Source organism: Trichomycterus rosablanca, chromosome 2, assembly GCF_030014385.1.
Source record: "Trichomycterus rosablanca isolate fTriRos1 chromosome 2, fTriRos1.hap1, whole genome shotgun sequence".
In the NCBI taxonomy this organism is placed as follows: domain Eukaryota; kingdom Metazoa; phylum Chordata; class Actinopteri; order Siluriformes; family Trichomycteridae; genus Trichomycterus; species Trichomycterus rosablanca.
The window spans coordinates 9904326-9929380 of NC_085989.1; the positions used below are offsets into that span (position 1 = coordinate 9904326).

Sequence of the window (25055 nt, forward strand, 5' to 3'; positions counted from 1 at the left end):
CAACTTCCCAAATATAAAGAGTCCACTTGTACTTCTTGAGTGTTCATCACTGCAGCTTCTGTAGTTCTTCTGGTGATGTTGTGATGTCATTAGCATACCTGAAAGACTGCTAATGGTCTTTCCATCAATCCCAAATCCTCCAGCAAATCCTTGTAGCGCCTTTTTCATCACTTGTTCTCCAAGGATGTTAAACAGACATGGTGATACGTCTTACCCTGTCTTACCCTGTCTTATTCGGAACCATGTGACATGTAATTAGCTGTCCTGACAGCAGCGTATTGTTGGCAATACAGATTCCTCATTAGTTAGACCAGGTGCGAGAGGAAACCCATCTCAAGCATGGTTGTCCATAATTGCAAATCTAAGTACCAGCAATATACACTGATCAGGCATAACATTATGACCACCCCACCTTCCTAATATTGTGTTGGTCCCCTTTTGCTGCCAAAACAGCCCATCAACTGTGATCCACTGTGTATTCTGACACCTTTCTATTAGAACCAGCATTAACTTCCTCAGCAATCTGAGCTACAGTAGCTCATCTGTTGGATCGGACCACACAGACCAGCCTTCGCTCCCCAAGTGCATCGATGAGCCTTGACCGCCCATGACCCTGTCACCGGTTTACCACTGTTCTTTCCTTGCACCACTTTTTTTTACCCATTTTTCTCCCACTTTAGCGGATCCAATTTCTACCAATCATCCTCTCACTAATGCTGGTCCTTGCTCCTGATTGAGCAGGACGAGGCTGCTCCACACCCCCTCCGACACGTGCACAGCAATCGAACATCTTATTACCCACACTTGACGAGTGCAGAGGGCCACACCCCCTACCGCACTCCTTCCCCATCTCCGTGCAGGTGCCACCAACCAGCCAGCAAAGGTCGTAATCGCACTACAGTAATCCCTCGCTATATCGCGCTTCGACTTTTGCGGCTTCACTCTATCGCGGATTTTATTTGCAAGCATGTCTAAATATAAACCGCGGATTTCTGCTAGTGATGGGTCGGTCGCGAACGATCCGGCTCTTTAAAGTGAACGATGGGATTTGGCTCCTGGTTGGGAGCCGATTAGTTTTTTTTTTTTTCCGTTTTTTTTTTTTTTCGTTTTTTTTCTGTTAAAGCCGCACGTGATTGGTCAAGATGCGTAGTGGCATGCACAGACAGCGTGCACACGAACAGGAGGGAGAGAGAGAGAACTTGATAAAGTTCTGCAGACAAGGGGGGTGTGTTCGAAAAGCTAGCTCTCTCTCTACATAGACGCATTTTACGTCATCCTGTGCGCACTCCCGATAAGGAGGATGTTCAAACATGGCTGACGGTGCGGACAAACGAGTTCTCTTCAAACGTAAATAAAATATTACTGATTTTTAACTTGTATAAACTTGTACCGAGTGTTTTTATTTGCAAGTTCGGGCTTGTCAGGAAATGTAACCGTTATCGTTACATGAAGGGAAATGTTATATTGACGTTAGCATGCTGTGCTACCTCAATCCATTGGTTTTAATGACGAGATGCTACATGCTAAAGCCAATGGAATCGGGTTATAAAAATAACCATATAAACACATGGTTTTTACTTCGCGGATTTTCACCTTTCGCGGAGGGTTCTGGAACGCAACCCCCACGATCGAGGAGGGATTACTGTAGTCTGAGAGAGAGAGTCCCTATCTGGCTTAGTCCTGCCCCTTAGCTGAACAAAAGGCAAATCATTGTTCATGTAGCCACTCAGCCTCAGCCGGCAAGGCAGAGCTGAGATTCGATACAATGTATTCGAGATCTCAGCTCTGGTGAACAGCATGTGTTTTACCGCTGCAACACCTGAGCGGCTCCTTTGGACCACTTTTGATAGATAATGACCACTGCAGAGCGGAAACACCCCACAAGAGCTGCAGTTTTGGAGATGTCATCTGGCCTTTGTAAAACTGGCTCAAATCCTTACGCTTGACCATTTTTCCTGCTTCTAACACATCAACTTTGAGGATAAAATGTTCACTTGCTGCCTAATATATCCCACCTACTAACAGGTGCCGTGATGAAGAGATAATCAGTGTTATTCACTTCGCCTGTCAGTGGTCATAATGTTATGCCTTGTCGGAGTAGCAATTACTGTTTTATAGCCAGTCCTAAAAATCAAGGATAAGGAAGTGTGAAACCAGGTTTATTTTGTTATTTAATAAACTTCCAGTACATAAACTGCCTGTGTGTACATTAAAATGCACATTTCTGTAGTGTAGTAGCAAAAGAGTATTGCGTTAGATGTAGAAACAATTGCTTTATTGTTCTCAGTAAATTGCTGTTCCTGCTGTTTTCAGTTTGTCCTGCAAATCAAATAATTGCTGGGTTTCCTAATTAGTTTAAGAGCACGCTGTGAAATATTGTGTGGCACACTTTTCACTTGCAGATTATCGAACCACTTGTACTCACAGAGATTTTGTGGGTAGCTTTTTCCTTTCTACATCAGTCTTGTTTCTAAGAACTTAAAAAAGCTCATTTATATTTACTATGGTTAGTACTTGTTGCAATGTTTTTTTTAAAATGTAATTTAATTTCCATCAACTAATTTATTCTGCTCAGGGTCACAGAGGATCTCAGTGCTTCGGCCATCCCCCCGTCAGACATATCCAATCATGTCTGTGTAGTTGCCTAGCTGGCAGATAGCACCACTGAGATCTGAGCCCAGATTTCAGCAGAAGTGGGCTAGCGTAACAGACTGCACCACCACCCAAATGCCCAGCGATCATTCTTAATGATGAAACCAGAACATTTTTTCTGCAATAATACACCGATTAGACATAACATTATGACCACCTTCCTAATATTGTGTTGGTCACCTTTTTGCAGATTCTTTAACTCCTGTAAGTTGTGAGGTGGGGCCTCCATGGATCGGACTTGTTTGTCCAGCACATCCCACGGATGCTCGATTGGATTGAGATCTGGCGAATTTGGAGTCCAAGTCAACACCTCAAACTTATTGTTGTGCTCCTCAAACCATTCCTGAAGCATTTTTGCTTTGTGGCAGGGCGCATTATCCTGCTGAAAGAGGCCACAGCGATCAGGGAATACCGTTTCCATGAAAGGGTGTACATGATCTGCATCAATGCTTAGGTAGGTGGGACGTGTCAAATTAACATCCATATGGATGGCAGGACCCAAGGGTTCCCAGCAGAACATTGCCCAAAGCATCACACTGCCTCCACTGGCTAAAAGGTCTTTTTTGTTATAAATACAAGTGTATTTTCCCTTAAATCTTAAATTATAGAATAGACATTCCTGTAATAAAAAACAATAAACGGGGGCTTCCGGTTTGGTGCGGCATGGAGTAGACGTGTGTTTGGTGGTGCCCGTAGGGAAAGTAATATTTTATTATTTTGATAACGTTTTATTCGTTTATTTATACACATCAGTTATTACTTTTACTTAGTTGTTTTAGTTGTGCTTACTGCTTAAACTGCCATGCCTCCAAAATTAAATAAATCGACGAGTTCTACACAGTCGCTCATACGGCCTGTTATACACGCTGCATCCTCGCCGTCAGGTGCTTCAGTTCCCGCAGCGGAGACACGCGCAACACCAGCTTCCACATTAGATATTGATGCGTTAAAATCTGAGCTGGTTCGCGCTGTCGTGGCTGAACTACAAGCCGTTTTGAATGACCATCATTCCAAGATAAAAACAGAACTGCAGGACATGAAAGCCGAGCTAACACGAGACTTTGCTTCGCTGAGGTCCGAGTTGGCCAGCGTGAAAAGCACGATTTCGGACATCGAACATTCTCTGTCTGCATGTACCGACGATACGGCGGCGCTGCAGAACAAAGTTGAATTTCTGTCTAAAGAACTCGTTAAACTGGATGCTAAATGTGAGGATTTGGAAGCTAGATCGCGCCGCCAAAATGTCCGAATTGTGGGGATTCCAGAGGGTGATTCGTTTTCCCTGACTTCTCTCAATATTTCAAAGCTCCTTAAAGAAGCTTTTTCCATGGATAAATGCCCACTGGTGGACAGGGTGCACCGATCGCTCGCACCCATGCCGAGGCCTGGTGAGTTTCCACGCTCCATAATAGCGAGATTACACTATTATGAAGACTGTGTAGACATTCTCAGTAAAGCTAGACGACAACAGCGGGTTGCGGTTTCGGGCATGACGCTTTCTGTTTTTCCCGACTTCACCGCTAAAACGGCGAAAGCACGAGCAGCTTTTAACAATGTCCGTAAACTTCTCCGCAACATTGAAGGAGTTAAATACAGTTTGTTTTATCCGGCTCGGCTTCGGATAACTCAGGATGGCAAGCATCGCGATTTTACTTCTCCCGAGGAGGCCACGCAGTTTGTCACTTCAATAGCTAAGTAATCGCATTATTTGGATTCATAAACTGATTATTGCACCTTGCTCTTTGTGGATTTTTTTCTTTCTTTCTATTTTTGAGGAATTGTATTCAATCTGGAGCTTTTAATGGATCTATGCCTGACTGTTCATGAGCAAGCTGTGTACAGGATAACTTTTCGATCATATTATATTCTTTGGACTGGATTACTGTATTTGAGGGTGATCTTTTTTTTTTTTTTTTTTCTTTTTCTTTATTTCTTTTAATGTACTGTATATATGCTCTTTTTTTTACGCCAAATTTGCACCCTTCTTAAACGGTCAGTATCCAGAACTATATTGAATAACAGTTTTCTATGTTATTTCATTCACCATTTGTTGTACACCGTTGGTGTATGCTGTTTTATTTTCGTTTACTGGTAAATACTTATCCCTTGGGCCCGCCTGTTGAACCATGCTGTACAGGCGGGGGTACTGTTCCTATGGGTTTGGCTCCAGGTTGAGCCTAAATAGTCCTTATGTTTGGGTGTGCAGAGGACTTAGGGTGGGTTATTCTCGATGGGATGGGTTTAGTTGTGTGTGTGTGTGCATGCTTGTGTGTGTGACTGTTTGTATGTCTATTACCCCTTTTTCTTTTCATCAGCTGGCGCTGTTTTCATTTAATTGTTCACATTTACCAAGTTAAATAGAATGACTGATTCCTATTCATATAATTTAAGAAATGGGGCCTCTGTGAAATTTGTGAGTTGGAATGTCAAAGGTTTAAACAATACAGTTAAACGGTTAAGGATATTTGCTCATTTGAAACGATTAGATGCTGATGTAATATTTCTACAAGAAACCCATCTTGGAAATAGTGATCATTCTAGATTAAAATCTTCTTGGATAGACGAAACTTTTCATTCAACATTTAATTCTAAAACTAGAGGGGTGGCAACTTTGGTCAAAAGAGGTATTCAGTTTACAGCAGATAGTCATTGCAGATACAAATGGTAGACATCTGATTATTCAATGTTCGTTATTTAACACCCCAGTCTTATTGGTAAATGTCTATGCTTCTAATTTTGATAATCCTAACTTTATGAATACATTATTTAGTTCCATTCCCTCTCTGAATACACATTTTTTGATAATGGGTGGTGATTTTAATTGTATAATGGACCCAATATTAGATCATTCAGATCCCCGTAACTTAACTCGATCCTTAATGTCTCCATCAGTTTTTGATTTCATAACTAGAAATGCTGTCACTGACCCTTGGAGATTTCATAACCCTGGCGCCAAAGAATTCTCTTTTTATTCTCACCCACATCAAACTTACTCCCGCATTGATTATTTTTTTGTGGATAACTCTCTTATTTCTAAGGTTGGTTCTATTGAGTATCATCCTATAGTTATTTCAGATCATGCCCCTCTCACTATGAATATACGTTTTTTGTGTCGCCCCGTCATTTCGCCTCCCTGGAAATTTGACACATTACTATTATCAGATGAGGCTTTCACTACCTTCATCTCAACTTCGATTGATGATTTTATTGCTATTAACAAAAATGACAACCTCATTTTCTTTATTGTGGGAAATTCTTAAGGCCTATTAGCGTGGACAGATAATCTCCTACACTGCATATTCAAAAAGACTACAGAAATCCAAATTACAAGATTTGATGCAAAAAATTGCGAACTTGGATAAACTTAACTCAATCAACTCGTCACCTGCTTTACTGAAGAGGCGGCTTGAGCTACAGACCGAATTCAACCTCACCACAACGACTGACGCAGAAAAATTATTGCTTCGTACACGTTGTAATTACTATGAGCATGGTGACAAGCCCTCTAGACTACTGGCCCATCAGCTGAAGAGACGTGCTGCATCTCGTTTGATTCGTCAAATAAAGGATTCTTCCGGGGGGCTGTGCACTGACCCATTGTTAATTAATACGATTTTTAAATCTTTTTATTTAAATCTGTATCAGACAGAATATGTTGCAGATCATATGACTGAATTTCTGGAGGGTTTGGTGTTCCCCGCCGTAGACTCAGGGACTGCGGGTGATCTTGACTCACCCTTACACCTAGATGAAATTACTACTGCTGTCAAAACTATGCAGACTAATAAGGCACCAGGCCCTGATGGATTCCCCATTGAGTTCTTTAAAAAATTTATTAATAAGTTAGCTCCTCTTCTTTTAGAAGTTTATAACGAATCCCTATCATTCGGGGCTTTACCACCAACTATGACTCAAGCTTCTATATCCCTTCTTTTGAAAAAGGACAAGGATCCCACAGCCTGCGCTTCATTCAGACCTCTGTCCCTTTTAAATGTTAATGTTAAAGGTTCTGGCGTTGCGTTTAGAGAATGTCCTTCCTGGCATAATTTCCTCTTACCAGAATGGCTTCATTAAGGGGCGTCAGCTTTTCTCTAATGTTCGCACCCTTTTAGATGTTGTTTTTGCGAAGCAATCTTCCTCTGCTCCTGAAGTTGTGATCTCTTTAGATGCAGAGAAGGCATTCGACCGGGTTGAGTGGAACTATCTCTTTGCAGTCCTACATAGATTTGGCTTTGGAGACAAGTTTGTATCTTGGATTAGATTATTATACACCTCTCCTCAAGCCAGTGTCTCTACCAACGGTATACGCTCGGATTATTTTTCCTTGTCCCGTGGAACTAGACAGGGGTGCCCTTTGTCTCCTTTATTGTTTGCTCTTGCCATTGAACCTCTATCAATTGCATTAAAGTCTCTTGTTTCCTTCCAAGGAATTTCCCGATCTGGTATTGAGCTAAAATTATCATTGTATGCTGATGACTTGCTGTTATATGTAACTGATCCTCTACATAGTCTTCCCTCAATCCTGTCACTTTTAAAGAGATTTGGCTCCTTTTCGGGATACAGAGTGAATATACAAAAAAGTGAGTGTTATCCAGTTAACTCGTTAGCATTATCACTTAATCAATCCGCTATCCCCTTTAAATCTGCTCCAACTGGATTTAAATATCTGGGAATTCATATTTCCCGCACTTTGCCATCCCTCTTTGACAAAAATTTTTCACCTTTACTGAGCAAGCTAAAATTAGACCTACAAAGATGGAGATCTCTTCCTTTATCATTAATAGCTAGAATAAATATCATTAAAATGAATGTCTTGCCAAAATTTCTTTTCCTGTTTCAAAACATTCCGTTATTATTACCCAGGAAGTTCTTTAAATCTCTTAATCAACATATTACTCATTTTGTATGGGATGGGAGGGTCCCAAGAGTAAGAAATTCACTTTTACAGAGATTTAGGTCCGATGGTGGGCTTTCCCTTCCCAATTTTCTATTTTACTACTGGTCGGCTCACATTCAAAAAGCACTCCATTGGCTTCATACACCAGAGTTGCTATGGTGCAGGTTAGAAACACATTCTTGTTCGCCATCTTCTGTCCTGGCTCTGCTCACATCTCCCTTGTCACATAAGCTATCAAAGTGCTCTAGTAACCCTTTGGTACTTTCCACTCTACGTATCTGGTTTCAGTTTAGACGTCATTTTAAGTTTATGTCATCATCCACTAAAATGCCTATTTTAGGCAACCATCTGTTCCCCGCAGGGTTGAGTGATCCTGCTTTTAAGGTGTGGTGCGATAGAGGTATTAGATCTGTCTCTGATCTGTATAAAGATGGCACATTTCGAAGTTTTGCCCAGCTATCTACTGAGTTTAATTTGCCCTCCTCACACATGTTCCGATATTTTCAAGTTAGGCACTTTGTTTCTTCCCAGTTTTCGAATTACACATGTCTTCCTAATGGGCAGCTATGGGATGATTTTGTGAGTATGGACTCTTCCCAAAAGTCATTTATATCCAAGATTTATTTAAATCTCATGACTTGGGATGCAAACTGCCTTAATAAAGTTAAAAGTGCTTGGGAACAAGAATTAGGCACAGTGTTTCCAGAGTGGTGGTGGGACAAGGCAATTAATAAAATACGTTTCAGTGCACCCTGTGCTAGACTTCAGTTGATCCAATTTAAGGTTCTGCACAGGATCCATCGCTCCAAATTCCAGCTTTCCAAATTTTACCCAAATGCCTTTAATGATCGGTGTGACAGATGCTCTGCCTCACCATGTCACTTAAGTCATGTTTTTTTTCTGTCCTTCATTACACAAATTTTGGTCAGACTACTTTGAGGTTATCTCAAAGGTTTTAGGTATTAGCATCTCTCCCTGCCCTTCTGTTGCAATATTTGGTTTATCTGCCGGATCGTGTTTTTTGACTCGTGTTCAAACAGACATTTTAGCCTTTACTTCCCTATTGGCAAGACGACGTATATTATTATTGTGGAAATCTGCAAAACCACCTTCAATATCACAGTGGCTCCATGATGTTTTGCACTTTCTGAAATTGGAAAAAATAAGACTTACGTTGAAAGGTAACACTGCCGCATTTTATTTCAAATGGAATTCTTTTCTTTCATTCTTCAACTTGCTTGAAGCAGTGCCGGCTGATTGATTTCCCTTTCCCCTCCTTTGTTGTGTCTGTGTCTGTGTCTGTGTCTGTGTCTGTGTCTGTGTGTGTGTGTGTGTGTGTGTGTGTGTGTGTGTGTGTGTGTGTGTGTGTGTGTGAGAGCGCGTGTGGTAGTAGTTCTAGGGTTAAATGTTTAACTGAAAATTTTTTGAGGATGTTTAAAATTCAGAGGCTAAGATTATTCTACAGTACTTACTGTTATGCCTATTGTTTATCATACAGTTTGTCATTTTATTGTAATGTCTTTTTTACTCCTCAATAAAAATATTATAAAAAAAAAAAAAAAACAATAAACAACAATACACAGTACTGTACATAAAACACACATCACATTTCAGTACAGTACGTGTGCTGTACCATACACCATAATAAATGTCCTTCTCTTTATATAAAATGTATCTACCAGAAACAACAATAACTCTCATATTTCTCTATTATCTCATTTTTTATTTTTTATGTTGTATTTTGTAGGTGTAATTGCACGAAAGAAAGAATACTTTACTGAGCCGAATTCCTTCTTCTCTCTCACTCACTGTCCCCCTCTGTCTGATACACAGTGACAGCTACTGGCAGGAGTAATTACACAACACAACAAATAGTGATTTTTTTTCATTTTCTCACCACTGCACTTTCTTTGGGGACTATTTAACATTGAATTTTACAAAATATAATGAAAACACTGGAAAAACACCGTCCTCTGTCCGAATGTTCGCTCACTGTGTGTATATATATATATATATATACAGTATATATATATATATATATATATATATATATATACTGTATATATACAGTATATACTGTATATATATATATATATATATATATATATATATATATATATATATATATATATAGAGAGAGAGAGAGAGAGAGAGAGAGAGAGAGAGAGAGAGAGAGAGAGAGAGAGAGAGAGAGAGAGAGACGGTTGGAGTCAACTTGTTCGTGACGTCACGTGTTTCGCGAATTTCTATTTCGTAACTCAAAGGTCTACTGTACTTTGTAGAAGCCCCTTTGCCAGTAATTAGAGCTACAAGTTTTCTTGGATATGAAACTACAAGCTATACACACCTGGATTTGAGCACTTGATTTTGAACCAGTTCCACGTGTTTCCACTGAAAAAAAGAGGTTCTAGACTGCGAACTTGCGTTCTAATCTGGCACCACAGAATACCTGTTTTTTCAGCGCGAACTGTGACGTCATCTGTGGGCGTGTCACAGTGTAGATGTTTGGAGTGGACGTTTTTACTTGAGACATTATAACATTATATAGAATTTAAACCACTTTCATCTTTTAAAGTTCACCTGATTACATTTTGAGCTAGTTTGCCGCTGATATTTTCAAAGACATGAACTGTGTGATATAACGTGGTAAAAGTGACCCGGACAGTACGAACAACGTTTAATGTGAAAAATAAAGCTTAACGTGGCTGCTTGTACTAAAACAATGACCGATGAATTTGGGCAGCACAGAGCTCTTATAACCTGTAATAACGGAGAGAAGTTAAGTGTTTGTGTGTGGTACTTTTAGTACATTCAGCCATGTTATGCTTTATTTAGTATGTTAGTTTTTAGCTGATCGATGCTTTTACATAAAAACAAATATCTGTAACAACAACACAAATGCTCACTGGTAATCTACACACTCCATCATCATGTTACTACTCTTTACTTTCTCTGTGTAACGCCCACCGTTAATGACGCAGCATGGTTCCCCAAAACTGGTGGAAACGCGTGTCGGTTCTCTACAAAACACCAAGGTTCGAAGAGACCTGAACAGAACCGGTTCAAGAACCATTGTTCTTTTGGTGGAAAAGCACTATGAGTGGTAACCCCAAGTCGGAACCACTACACTAGTAACAGACCCAAGTGCAGAGACTTAGTTGAAAAAAATACCTTTGTTTTAACCTTTTTAGTAAACATTTTATTATTAAAAACAAACGGGGGCAAAAGCTCAGAAGATGTCGACAAACTTAAGGTCCATTATCAAAGAACAAATGAGGACAAAAGCTCAGGAGATATCAGCAAACTCACCAACGAACATCAAAGATTCAGCAAGAACTAACAGGAAACACCGGTTTAAATACACAGGTTAATTAGTCACATGACAGGCCAGAAATGAGACACAGGTGACACAAGGAGCAAACTGGCGGGAAACCGGAACAATGGCAGGTGGGGCCAAGACAAACACAAAAGCACATGGCCAAGTAAACAAAGAGTCCAAAGAGTGTTCCTAGTGGCCTCTAGAGGTCATCACAAACCCCAACTCATGACAAGAGGTCAATTGTTATCCCATCAGAGCATCAGAGTGTGTTTTTGATATGCCTTTACTTGACAGTTGCTTCCTTCATGCCATATACACCGACTAGGCATAACATTATGACCACTGACAGGTGAAGTGAATAACACTGATTATCTCTTCATCACGGCACCTGTTAGTAGGTGGGATATATTAGGCAGCATTTTATCCTCAAAGTTCATGTTTTAGAAGCAAGAAAAATGGACAAGCGTAAGGATTTGAGCGAGTTTAACAAGGGCCAAATTGTGATGGCTAGATGACTGGGTCAGAGCATCTCCAAAACTGCAGCTCTTGTGGGGTGTTCCCGGTCTGCAGTGATCAGTATCTATCAAAAGTGGTAAACCGGCGACAGGGGCATGGGCAGCCAAGGCTCACTGATGCCCGTGTGGTTCGATCCAACAGACGAGCTACTGTAGCTGAAACTGCTGAACACAGTGCATCATAGTTTGTTGTGTATGGGGCTGCAAAAGGAAGGCCAACACAATATTAAGAAGGTGGTCATAATGTTATGCCTAATCGGTGTACAAGTTGGTACTCTCCACAGGACTTCTAAAGCATTTTAGAGTTACAATAGAGCTCTTTCTTATCTCCTGGACCATGGCCCCTTCTTGCCTGGATGCACAATTTGGCTTAATGGTCAATTTAGGGTTGTGCCAAGCTTTTTTTTTTATCTCAGAATTATTGACGCTCTGTTGTCCTGGGAACACTCAAAGCTTAAGAAATTGTCCTGAATAGTCCTTTCAGTTTGCTTTCAAGGTACTGTCTGTTTTCGTCCTGACAACGTAGCGTAAATTGTGGACCTTTACAGATCCTGGTATTTGGCCTTCTATTGCAATTGTTAAGAACACCTATTTAATGTGCGCAGACTGTAAAAGCTACACTTGCCACACAGATCAACTACTGGGTATACAATCACCCATTTCTCTTTACACTATGTTACCCCTCTCTGCCTTGCTTATCATTCTAAAGGGACCCCCACAGGACCGCCACTGACCAGGTCAGGGGATATCAACCTTTTTGGACATGCGTCCCCTTCTGTGTGCTGACCTTGAACTTGCACCACCCCCATCAACCCTCGCCCAGAAACCATTGCGAAAGCTCTTAACAAGCTAAAATAATACACATCACACAAATTATACAAATCATAGAAATAATAGAAATTCAGTGTGGCGCAGCGGTAAAACACACGCGGAACACCAGAGCTGGGATCTCGAATACATTGCATTGAATCTCAGCTCTGCCTGCCGACTGGGCTAAGCAGCCACATGAACAACGATTGGCCTGTTGTTCAGATAGGGGTGGGATTTTAAAGCCGGATAGGGTCTTTACAATTAGTCGTAAATCGTAGTGGTACTTGCTTTTGATGTAGATGAGAGCAGAAAATGTTACTTCACATAACCAAGTAGAAGCAAAAGTACATCAGCTGCTAAGTTTGCCAGTTCAGGACACTCTGCTTTGACTGACAGCCAAAACTATTGATGTAGATTGCTTATCGGTATCTGCGCTATCCTCACTCGTGGAGTCCTTTGTAGAAACAATGCACTCATTGTTTTTGTCACTGATTTATCTTCACTGTTAGCCCTATAGGTTTTGCTAACCAATGTTCCTTTTTCAGACTGAGCTGGATAACATTAGATATGTGTGTGTGTGTGTGTGTATGTGTGGTCGTCAAGACTAATCAAATATGCCTCCTGTGGGGGCAAAATTAATCGCTGTAGTTTTAAAAGTCACGCCCCCCTGGACAGGTACTTGTGAAAACTTCTGGACCAGGTGATGTTAGGGTGGTGAATCATTCTTAGCACTGCACTGACACTAACACAATAATAACATATGTTGGTAATGTGTGATGTTCTGGTATGAGTGTATAAGGTGCAGCAGTGTTGTTGGGATTTTAAATGTATACCCACAAAGTTTATATGTACAGTTGGTTTAGCTTATAGAATAATGAATTAATGTTTGTGGCAGATATGATTACTGATGTTATAAACAGGATGAACAGGACATATTTTCCTGATTCTCTTTCCTTTTCTTGCAGTCTCTGTGCAGGGCCCTCACCAGAGGGCTCTGTTGAAAAACCTGCTGAAGGACTACAATCGTATGGAGCGGCCAGTGGCCAATGACTCGCAGCCTCTCACAGTCGTCCTTTCTCTCAGCTTAGTGCAGATCATGGATGTGGTGAGGACTTGTACTTGATTATATTATTTTTTACATTTTTGTTAAAGAATTTCTTCTAATGAGCTCACTTTGGTATATTTTCAGTATATAAGACACTAGTGTATACAGTAGATCCTTGAGTTACGAACGGTTTACCATATGAACATTTTGGGTTACGAACGTTCTTTTTCAACTTAACGTACCAACACATTTCGGATTACGAACCGAAATTTGCGCAACGTGACGTCACGAACAAGTTGACTCCGAGCGTCTCTCTCTCTCTCTACGTATATATATACAGTGTATCACAAAAGTGAGTACACCCCTCACATTTCTGCAGATATTTAAGTATATCTTTTCATGGGACAACACTGACAAAATGACACTTTGACACAATGAAAAGTAGTCTGTGTGCAGCTTATATAACAGTGTAAATTTATTCTTCCCTCAAAATAACTCAATATACAGCCATTAATGTCTAAACCACCGGCAACAAAAGTGAGTACACCCCTTAGTGAAAGTTCCTGAAGTGTCAATATTTTGTGTGGCCACCATTATTTCCCAGAACTGCCTTAACTCTCCTGGGCATGGAGTTTACCAGAGCTTCACAGGTTGCCACTGGAATGCTTTTCCACTCCTCCATGACGACATCACGGAGCTGGCGGATATTCGAGACTTTGCACTCCTCCACCTTCCGCTTGAGGATGCCCCAAAGATGTTCTATTGGGTTTAGGTCTGGAGACATGCTTGGCCAGTCCATCACCTTTACCCTCAGCCTCTTCAATAAAGCAGTGGTCGTCTTAGAGGTGTGTTTGGGGTCATTATCATGCTGGAACACTGCCCTGCGACCCAGTTTCCGGAGGGAGGGGATCATGCTCTGCTTCAGTATTTCACAGTACATATTGGAGTTCATGTGTCCCTCAATGAAATGTAACTCCCCAACACCTGCTGCACTCATGCAGCCCCAGACCATGGCATTCCCACCACCATGCTTGACTGTAGGCATGACACACTTATCTTTGTACTCCTTACCTGATTGCCGCCACACATGCTTGAGACCATCTGAACCAAACAAATTAATCTTGGTCTCATCAGACCATAGGACATGGTTCCAGTAATCCATGTCCTTTATTGACATGTCTTCAGCAAACTGTTTGCGGGCTTTCTTGTGTAGAGACTTCAGAAGAGGCTTCCTTCTGGGGTGACAGCCATGCAGACCAATTTGATGTAGTGTGCGGCGTATGGTCTGAGCACTGACAGGCTGACCCCCCACCTTTTCAATCTCTGCAGCAATGCTGACAGCACTCCTGCGCCTATCTTTCAAAGACAGCAGTTGGATGTGACGCTGAGCACGTGCACTCAGCTTCTTTGGACGACCAACACGAGGTCTGTTCTGAGTGGACCCTGCTCTTTTAAAACGCTGGATGATCTTGGCCACTGTGCTGCAGCTCAGTTTCAGGGTGTTGGCAATCTTCTTGTAGCCTTGGCCATCTTCATGTAGCGCAACAATTCGTCTTTTAAGATCCTCAGAGAGTTCTTTGCCATGAGGTGCCATGTTGGAACTTTCAGTGACCAGTATGAGAGAGTGTGAGAGCTGTACTACTAAATTGAACACACCTGCTCCCTATGCACACCGGAGACCTAGTAACACTAACAAATCACATGACATTTTGGAGGGAAAATGACAAGCAGTGCTCAATTTGGACATTTAGGGGTGTAGTCTCTTAGGGGTGTACTCACTTTTGTTGCCGGTGGTTTAGACATTAATGGCTGTATATTGAGTTATTTTGAGGGAAGAATAAATTTACACTCTTATATAAGCTGCACACAGACTACTTTTCATTGTGTCAAAGTGTCATTTTGTCAGTGTTGTCCCATGAAAAGGTATACTTAAATATCTGCAGAAATGTGAGGGGTGTACTCACTTTTGTGATACACTGTATATATATATATATATACAGTGAGCAAACATTCGGACAGAGGACGGTGTTTTTCCTATGTTTTCTTTATATTTTGTACAATTCTATATTAAAATGTCCCCAAAGAAGGTGCAGAGAGAGCGCAGTGTTGAGAAAATGAACAAATGTATTACATTTGTCGTGGTATAATTACTCCTGCCAGTAGCTTTCACTGTGTATCAGACAGCGGGGACAGTGAGTGAGAGAGAGAAGAAGGAAGTCCGCTGAGTAAAGTATTCTCTCTTTCACCTACAAAATACAACACTATTGAAATAAAGAAGGAAATAATAGAGAAATATGAGAGGTATTGTTGTTTCTGGTAGATACATTTTATAAAAAAAAAAGAAGGAAATGTATTATGGTATATGGTACAGCACACGTACTGTACTGAAATGTGATGTGTGTTTATGTACAGTACAGTACTACTGTGTATTGTTGTTTAGTATTGTTTATTACATTAATGTCTTGTCGTAGAAAAACACGAGACCTAGTAACGAAGACTCAGAATAAAATCAGGACCACCCAGGATTAATGCAAAAGGTTTATTGCGCAAGATCTATTGCAATAGGACACATCTCATCTACAGTCAACCTGCAGTCCATCAGAGAATGTGCGATGAGACAAAGACAAGTCACATTACTTATACTCACTCTAGGGTGTTGGCCGAAGCCTTATATGGCGATTTCTAGAACATACTATCTCCGGGCAGATTTCAAAGCTAACTCAAGTTGTTATTTATAAGGAGATGAAACTCTTTACATTGTCAAAAAACAGGAAGTACTGTCTAGTTTCAAAGCAGAACTTGTCTTAACAGCAGAGCTAGTCTCCAAAAATAACAGAACTTACAGACATACAGAATAGTTAACTTTTTGACCTCAGACGACTTGCACCAAAAAGTTAAAGATTATAGAGAAATGTATAAATGTATTAAAACTTCTAACTTACTTAAAATATATTAAAATTTCCCCCACAGTCTATTCTATAATTTAAGATTAAGGGAAAATATACTTGTAGAAAGGTTAGGTAAGGGGGTGGTGTGGGAGGTCTGGCACAGATTAACTCTATTTACATTATTTCTTATGGGAAAACTAGGTTTAACTAACAAACATTTTGACTTAAGAACAGCCCTTTGGAACCAATTAAATTCGTAAGTCAAGGGTCTACTGTATATATTTTATGTAAATGCTGAATTTGCTATTTAAATTTACACTATTGAAGTAGCCAGTTTTCCTGTGTGGATCTCTTAGGCAACATACTTTGGCAATAATATCACTTAAAAAGCACTTGCATTCAGTTTAAAAAAATGTAATATGACATATTAATTATTTGATAATTTTTAAAGAAGTTTAAATTTCCTTTAAACAAAAGGCCAGTTTTTTTAATATAATATATGTATTTTTTTTTTTTATTTCCATTGAAGCACATACTCAGATGACACAGTGGATTGAATTTACTCATCAGAAGCTTGTTTAACTCAATAAATGTAAAGCCATTGCTCACGTATTATAAGTGTGAGCATGCTTCAGGATTCATGCTGTAATTTATTTATTTCGATTTAAGCAAATGCTAAAATGACACTTACACAAAAGCTTGTTTAACTCAATAACTGTGTAGCCATTGCTTACCTATATGCTTTAGGTTTTCAGCAGAACATTTCATACATTGTTACAGTAATAAATATGACATTAGAATTAGCCGCTCAGGTGGCGCAGTGATAAAACACACTAGCGCACCATTTACATTTATGGCATTGAGCAGATGCCTTTATCCAAAGCGACTTACATTACGGTATACAGTCTGAGCAATTGAGCGTTGATGGCCTTGCTCAAGGGCCCAACAGCAGCAACCTGGTAGTGATGAGGCTTGAACCAGCAACCTTCTGATTACTAGTCCAGTACCTTAACCACTAGGCTATGGCTTGCACCAGAGTTGACACAGCTCTGCCTTGCGGCTAAACTGGGCAGCTATGTCTAAACAATGATTGGATTGTTGTTCATACAGGGAGGGAAAAAAGCCTGATACAGACCTCATAACTGATGCAATTGCGGCCTCAGCGAGTCGATGGATAATGCGATCAGGGTGTGGCTCTCAGTACACTAAGCTGATCTGCATACGAACTCGCCTCGTGCAGGTAAAAAGATGCAGTCGGCTACTGCACGTGTCGGAAGGGGTGTGTCAGTTCGCTCTCCTCAATCGGGGTGGGAGTCAGCACCAGTAGAGGGGAGGAATATTGCAATTGGGTAAAAATTGAATGTGCTAAAAATTGGGAGAAAAGGGCCAAATAGTCAGCATCGAGTCATAGCTAAATCACAATCAGGCAGACCAAAAGTGACGACACTATTGGAGATCCAATACATAAAGCTTTGTTCACTGAGAGATGACAGCACAGATACAGAACTAAAGAGTTAAACACACCTAAAGCTTTGCAACTACTTAAAAAACCAAAGAAGATCAAGATGTGTTAACTGCCATGAATTCCCCTGACTCGACAGTGGCGTCCTCATTAAGGATTTATGGGGGCATGTTAGAACAGAGAAAGCAGCATGCTGGGAGAACATGAATCTCAGTAACATGGTACTGTGTGTTGTTCTGGTGTGAGTGTATCAGGTGCAGCTGTGGTGCTGAGATTTTAAAATACTGTTTAAACGTATTGGCTTTTTAATTGGGAACTATTTTGTTTTATTATGCACAATTAATCTAGTTATTACTATTGGACAGTTTGGGATCACATGTTTATTTTTGGTTGGAGCATTTACAACAAGGGGTTTAAAATCCCACCTGATCCCACTCATACCAGTTTAACAGGTGTAATTACTATGTTATTACAATGTTAGTGTCATTGCAGTGCTAATAATGGTAATTTGATCAGAAGATTTTATTATACGCAACTAATCTAGTTTTTATTATTGGACAGTTTGGGATCACATGTTTATTTTTGGTTGGAGCACTATTCACCTCCCAGCATTGACAACAAGGGGTTTAAAATCCCACCTGATACACTCATACCAGTTTAACAGGTGTAATTACTATGTTATTACAATGTTAGTATCAATGCAGTGCTAATAATGGCCATTTGGTCAGAAGATTATTTTATTATGCACAATTAATCTAGTTATTATTATTGGACAGTTTGGGATCACATGTTTATTTTTGGTTGAAGAACTATTCACCTGCAATTCCAGTTGGTGTAGATCATGTAGTGTGAAACCCCCTATCACTGATCAGTCGTGTAGTGTGAAATATGCACCAACTTGAAAGACTCCCGATTACAAGAGATCCAGTTGTGTAGTGTGAACTGTACAGCGACCTGACGACTTGGAAAGTCATGTAGTGTGAACTTGGCATTAGAGGTTAATAAGCTTGTTACATGGGAGTGAAAGTCAGCACACCACATCACCCTTCATAATTCTGTAAATAGTACATGGTTTGTAAAATGCTAAAGCTGGAAAATTAAAACATATTTTGCTTTTTATAAGACAAAAGTAGTCAAAAGATTAGGTCCCTAAACCTATTTGCATACATTTTGTAATATTGAAAAATCGACCTTGAGTGATTGTACATACCTGTCAAGTCTCCCGTTTTGGCCGGGAAACTACCGTATTTTACCCCTCTTTCCCGCCGTCTTCCCGTATTAGTATTTTCCCGTAAATTTCCCGTATTATTTTATTGTGGTATCTTCAATCATCACATCCAAATATAATATATTTAAGTGTCTTTATTATTAACCAACAAATCTCAGATAAGCAATAAAGGCATGTGCAAACTCTCAGAACGGTAACTTTCTTCTGACCCTCCTTTAACCGCACCACAACAATAACAAAAGGTAACAGTGCCTCCCACAGGTTCAGCTCACCATTACAGGTAAGTATTTGTATGTTTCCTTTACACAATACTACAATTATAATTTAAAAAACATTCCTGTGCCTCTCCAAACTGAAATGTCACTAACCTCGTGAGAACTGCCACCCAGGCTGCTGCAAGTGGCAGTTCTCACGAGGTCAGTGCGGACAGCGGGAACAAACCTGGAACAGGGAGAGATGGATGGATGCAAGGAGAGAGAGGGCATTCCTGCCAAAAAAGTAAAGACTGCATGTAAATATCTAAATGGGACATCGAATTTACCTTTCTAAAGAGGAGCAGGATGGGGCAGAGTTATGCATTCTGTAAGGTTTGTAACTGTGTTTTCATTTAGGCTGTATTATAAGAATTACATATGTAGGAATGTCCACAGCATTTCAGTGTCAACAAAGGTAGGCCTATCAGATTCTGATCATCTAATTGTAGTATGTAAGTGGTTCACAGGTGGTTATTTTAGATTTCTTGTAAACCTGTCATAAAATGTAAGGGATACTGAACCTCGGTTGGGCTGGTGGGACGGCTCGAAGCGCGTGGCGGAAAATTTCCCTTATTTTTAAATTCAAAACTTGACAGGTATGATTGTAGTGCTGCACAATCAAGCAGTGGCATCTCTCAGGCAGTGAGAGAGTTCAGCCACTCCAGCTGTTTTTTTCCATCTCACTTGTATGGAATTTTCAATAAAAGCATGTACCTAATTAATGAATATAAATTGCCAGATGTCCCAGAATACAATAAATAATAATTTACACTCCAACAACCTAATGAACGATAAATAGACTTTGCAGAATTTTACATTACCATTTAGTCATTTGCCACATGGTTTATTCAGTGACAAATGTGCAATTATGCAAAGTAATTGAAATTTTATCTGTATATTTATAAGCCCAAGTGCCAGAGTCCGACTGCCCTGCAGAGTTTTCAGCTTTTCCTGTTGCCAACGCACCTGATCCACCTTCTACAGGACTTAAGTGAAATTAGTTAACCAGCCAAATCAGGTGTGTTGGGAGTAGGAAATGCAGCGGACCTCCAGAACTGGGCATGGAAAATGTTGGTCTAGTCTATAACCATAAAAGTATAGTGCTAAGCAATAAATCCCTTCATAAAAAAGAGAAATAATCAATACTATCAATGCTTAAAAACATATAATAATAGTAATAATAACAAGGAGTTTTGAAGGATGAAAGTGAGGAGCAGAAACGGAGCGATTATGGTAAAGAGTTCCAAAGATTAGGGGCCATGATACTGAAAGATCTTCCCCCTGCCGAGACCAGTCTGAAGGTACGGATGGCAAGAAGGCCAGCATCAATGGACCTGAGTGTACGGGCAGGGCAGTATGAGTGTATAAGCTCAGCTAAATAAGAGGGAGCAAGACCGTGCAAAGACTTGTAGGTGAGCAGGAGGAGTTTAAAAAATGCGTTGTGTGATAGGTAGCCAGTGTAACTGTAACTGTGAGCCGATTTTCTAACCTGTAATAGAATTCTAGCAGCAGAATTTTGAACATACCGAAGTGAACGGATGGACCTGTTAGGAATGCCAATGAGAAGTGAGTTGCAATAGTCAAGACGGGACGTGATAAAAGCATGAACCAGAGTTTCAGCATCTTGTTTGCTGAGTATGGGCCTGAGTCTAGCAATATAACAAAGGTGAAATAAGGCATTTTTAACCAGAGACTTGATGTGAGGTTCAAATGAAAGTAGGGAATCAAAGAGAACACCAAGGTTTTGTACTATCGATGTGGGTTTGACAATGGCACCATCTAGGTTGAGAGTAACATCAGAAAGTTTAGATATTATGGATTTGGAACCAGTGAGTAAAACTTCAGGTTTGTCTGGATTCAGTTTAAGGAAGTTTTTGCTCATTCGCTGTTTAAGATCTTGAATACAAGACAAAAGAGCAGGGGGTGGTAAGGCAGCACTAGCTTTAGTGCTGATATCCACCGATCAGCCATAACATTAAAACCACCTCCTTGTTTCTACACTCACTGTCCATTTTATCAGCTCCACTTACCATATAGAAGCACTTTGTAGTTCCACAATTACTGACTGTAGTCCATCTGTTTCTCTGCATACTTTGTTAGCCCCCTTTCATGCTGTTCTTCAATGGTCAGTACCACTAAAGAGCAGGTATTATTTGGGTGGTGGGTCATTCTCAGCACTGCAATGACACTGGTGGTGGTGTGTTAGTGTGTGTTGTGCTGGTCACCTCACTGTCACTGCTGGATCAAGAATAGTCCACCAACCAAAAATATACAGCCAACAGCCCCCCTTGGGAAGCGTCCTGTGACCACTGATGAAGGTCTAGAAGATGACCAACTCAAACAGCATAAATACATGAGCAGCAATAGATGAGTGATCGTCTCTGACTTTACATCTACAAGGTGGACCAACTAGGTAGGAGTGTCTAATAGAGTGGACAGTGAGTGGACACGGTGTTTAAAAACTCCAGCAGCGCTGCTGTGTCTGATACACTCATACCAGCACAACGCACACTAACACACCACCACCATGTCAGTGTCACTGCAGTGCTGAGAATGATCCACCACTCAAATAATACCTGCTCTGCAGTGGTGAAAGCAGGTTAACAAAGTATGTAGAGAAACAGATGGACTACAGTCAATAACTGTAACTTCAAAGTGCTCCTATATGGTAAGTGGAGCTGATTAAATGGACAGTGAGTGTAGAAACAAGGAGGTGGTTTTAATGTTATGGCTGATCGGTGTAAATCTGGGTGTCATCAGCATAACAATGGAAGTGAACATTATGGCTGCGAATGATCTGACCAAGGGGTAACATATGAATAATGAAAAGCAGAGGGTCAAGGACTGAACCCTGAGGAACTCCTTAAGTAACAGAATGTAAGATTTATATTTACCAAGGGCAACATAGTGTGATATATTAGAAATGTAGGAAGTGAACAAGACCAGTACAGTATTGGTAACTCCAATGGCTGAAAGACGGTTGATGAGCATGTCATGATTAATTGTGTCAAATGCAGCACTCAGATCCAGAAGGAGATGATGTGCAACTGTATAAACAGTTTGGTCTATAACTGTAGAAGAAGTGAAGACACTGGGTTGGACCGAACTGGAGAGAAAACCTCAGTCCAGTTGACTTATTTGTCAACTCTGCTTTGCTGTGGTCAGCTAATACAAATACTGGCACAAACACTGAAAGCAGACATGCAGAAATGTCCAGAATTAAGATAAAGGCTTAAGTAAGGTTACTTAGTGCAAAATTAAAAAAGCCAACTTTGGACAGCAAATGTATTAGCTAATTTTTAGCTTAGACCAGCATTTAATTAGAAAAACTATGGGCCGCTCAGGTGACACAGCGATAAACACCAGAGCTGGGATCTTGAATACATCGTATCGAGTCTCAGCTCTGCCTCCCGGCTGGACTGAGCAACCACATGAGCAATGATTGGCCTGTTGTTCAGATAGGGGTGGGATATTAAAAAGCCGGATAGGGACTCTCTCATAACTAATGCAATTACGACCTCTGCTGGCTGATTGATGGCGCCTGCACAGAGACGGGAAAACAGTGCTGATCAGGGTGTGTCTCTCTCACAGTGCTGATCCGTATTTCACTCGTCAAAGTGTAGGTGACAAAATGCATACGGCTGCTGCCCAGGTGTCGGAGGGGGTGTGGGTTAGCTTCGTTCTCCTCGATCAGAGCGGGGATCGGCATTGGTGGAGAGGAAGCATGACGCAATCGGGCAATTGGACGTGCTAAAAGGGAGGAAAAGGGGAGAAAATGCATAAACAAAATATAATTATAAAAAAAGTACAAAGACATGATCTAGTCATATCCAATTACCTGATTGCATTACGCTTCATCTCTACTGATGCTGACTTCCACTCCTGACCGAGGAGAGCCGTGGCGTGTGCAGTAGCTGACTGCATCTTCTCACCTGCACGAGGCAGGGCTCAGTTTAATGCATGGAGAGTCACGCACTGATCCCCATTGCATCAGTTATGAGTTGCACCCTCCCTATGAACGAGACAAGCATTGTTCCTGTAGCCACCCAGTCTGTTGGTAGCAGAGCTGAGATTCAAACTCACGAGTTTTGAGATGTCAGCTCTGGAGTGCTAGCGTGTTTTTAAATGTAAAAAAATGTAAACAGTATTCAGACCCCTTGATTTTTTGAGCACTTTATTGTGTTGAGTTTGAATTTAAATAAATACAATTGCCAGTTTTATCTACTAATCCGAATTTAATCATCAAGAACAATGAAGTTGTCGGTTTGAAACTCAGCTTTGCCATCCGGTAGGCTGGTCACCTACAAGAACAACGTTTGGCTATTGTTCAAGGGAAGGGTGCCGGAGGGGACCTCATAACTGATGCAATTACGACCTCCGCTGGCTGATTGAATCGAGGGCTAATGAGGATCAGGGTGTAGCTCTCCATACACAAAGCTGATACTCATATGACCTCACCTCGTGCAGGTGAAAAGATGCAGTCGGCTACTGCACACGTGTCGGAGAGGGGGCGTCCTTTAGTCCTTTAGAGGGTTAATCAGTCCTGGCTCTCCTCAGTCAGAGTGTCTACATCAGTAGAAAGGAAGTGTAATGCAATAGGGTCATTTAATACAACTAGATTGGGAGAAAAACTGAGGAAAACAATCTGAAATCTCTTAATCTAGTCAAATGTATCTTTATAGCACTTTTTACAATAGACATTGTCTCAAAGCAACTTCACAGCATCCAGGACTGACAACCAAAAACACTTAAAACCCCCCTGTTGAGCAAGCCGGGGGCAACAACAGCAAGGAAAACCTCCCCTAGAAGTACAAAGGAGAAACCTTAAGAGAAACCAGACTCAACAGGGACCCATCCTCCTTGGGCGGCCTGAAAGATAATTTAAATGAATTAAATTTAAACAAACTATATATATATATGCAAAAAAATTGAAACAAATTATTACAAGTTATTACATCATAACTAAAAAGGGAGGTACCACAGCCATGTGGGTTTTCACAAGACATCAGCGTCCAACTCTTACTGTCAACAAACCTGAGTGAGCAACACCCATGTTCTGTGCTATTGTTCTGTGTATTGTCAGGGTAGGCAGGACTGGTTCTACAACCTCAAATCAGAAGAAGTTGGGACAGCATGGAAAATAATAAAAAACCTGCAGAACCTGAGATATTTTATGTTTCATCTGGTGAACTTCATTTCATTAATTAATAAATCCATCCATTCCTGCATTTCAGGCCTGCAACACATTCCAAAAAAAGTTGGGACAGTAAAGTATTTACCACTTTGTAATTTTGCCTTTATTGGGGACGGATCAGGACTGCAGGCAGGCCAGTCCAGTACCCATACCCTCTTCTTCCGCAGCCATGCCTTTGTAATGTCTAAGCATGTGGTTTTGCATGGACGTCCCTGGAAAAGATGACGTCTTGATGGCAGCACATGTTGCTCTAAGATCTCAATGTACTTTTCTGCATTAATGCTGCCATCACAAAAGTGCAAATGACCTTTGCCAAGGGCACTGACACACCCCTATACCATGACAGACCCTGGCTTTTGGACTTGTTGCTGATAACAGTCTGGATGGTCCTTTTCATCTTTGGTCCGGAGCACACAACGTCCACTTTTTCCAAAAAAAAAAAGACCTGGAATGCTGATTTATCTGACCACAATACACGTTTCCACTGTGTGATGGTCCACCCTAGATGCCTCCGAGCCCAGAGAAGTCAATGCTACTGTTGGTGGTGGTTAACATAAGGCTTCTTTTTTGCACAAGTTTTAAGTGGTATTTGTGCATGTAACTCTGTATTGCAGTGCTTGATAAAAGGTTTGTCAAAGTAATCCCTCACCCATGTGGTTATATCAGCCGTCTGAGGGATGGAAGATCATGGGCGTTCAGCTTAAGCTTGCACCCTTGGCCTTTAAGCACTGAAATTCCTCCCGATTCCTTGAATGGTTTAATGATATTATGCACTGTAGAGGGAGAAATAT

General features: G+C 40.8%; 1 protein-coding gene across 1 annotated transcript in view; it reads left to right on the plus strand.

The window, feature by feature from the left end:
* The first annotated feature begins 3688 nt into the window (after positions 1-3688).
* Positions 3689-25055, plus strand: part of chrna11 (cholinergic receptor, nicotinic, alpha 11) — a 109531-nt gene continuing 88164 nt past the window's right edge. Inside the window, exons 1-2 of the mRNA XM_062985549.1 lie at positions 3689-4040; positions 13123-13298. Of these exons, the coding sequence (XP_062841619.1) occupies positions 3689-4040; positions 13123-13298 (528 nt within the window). The remainder of the gene's footprint in view (positions 4041-13122; positions 13299-25055) is intronic.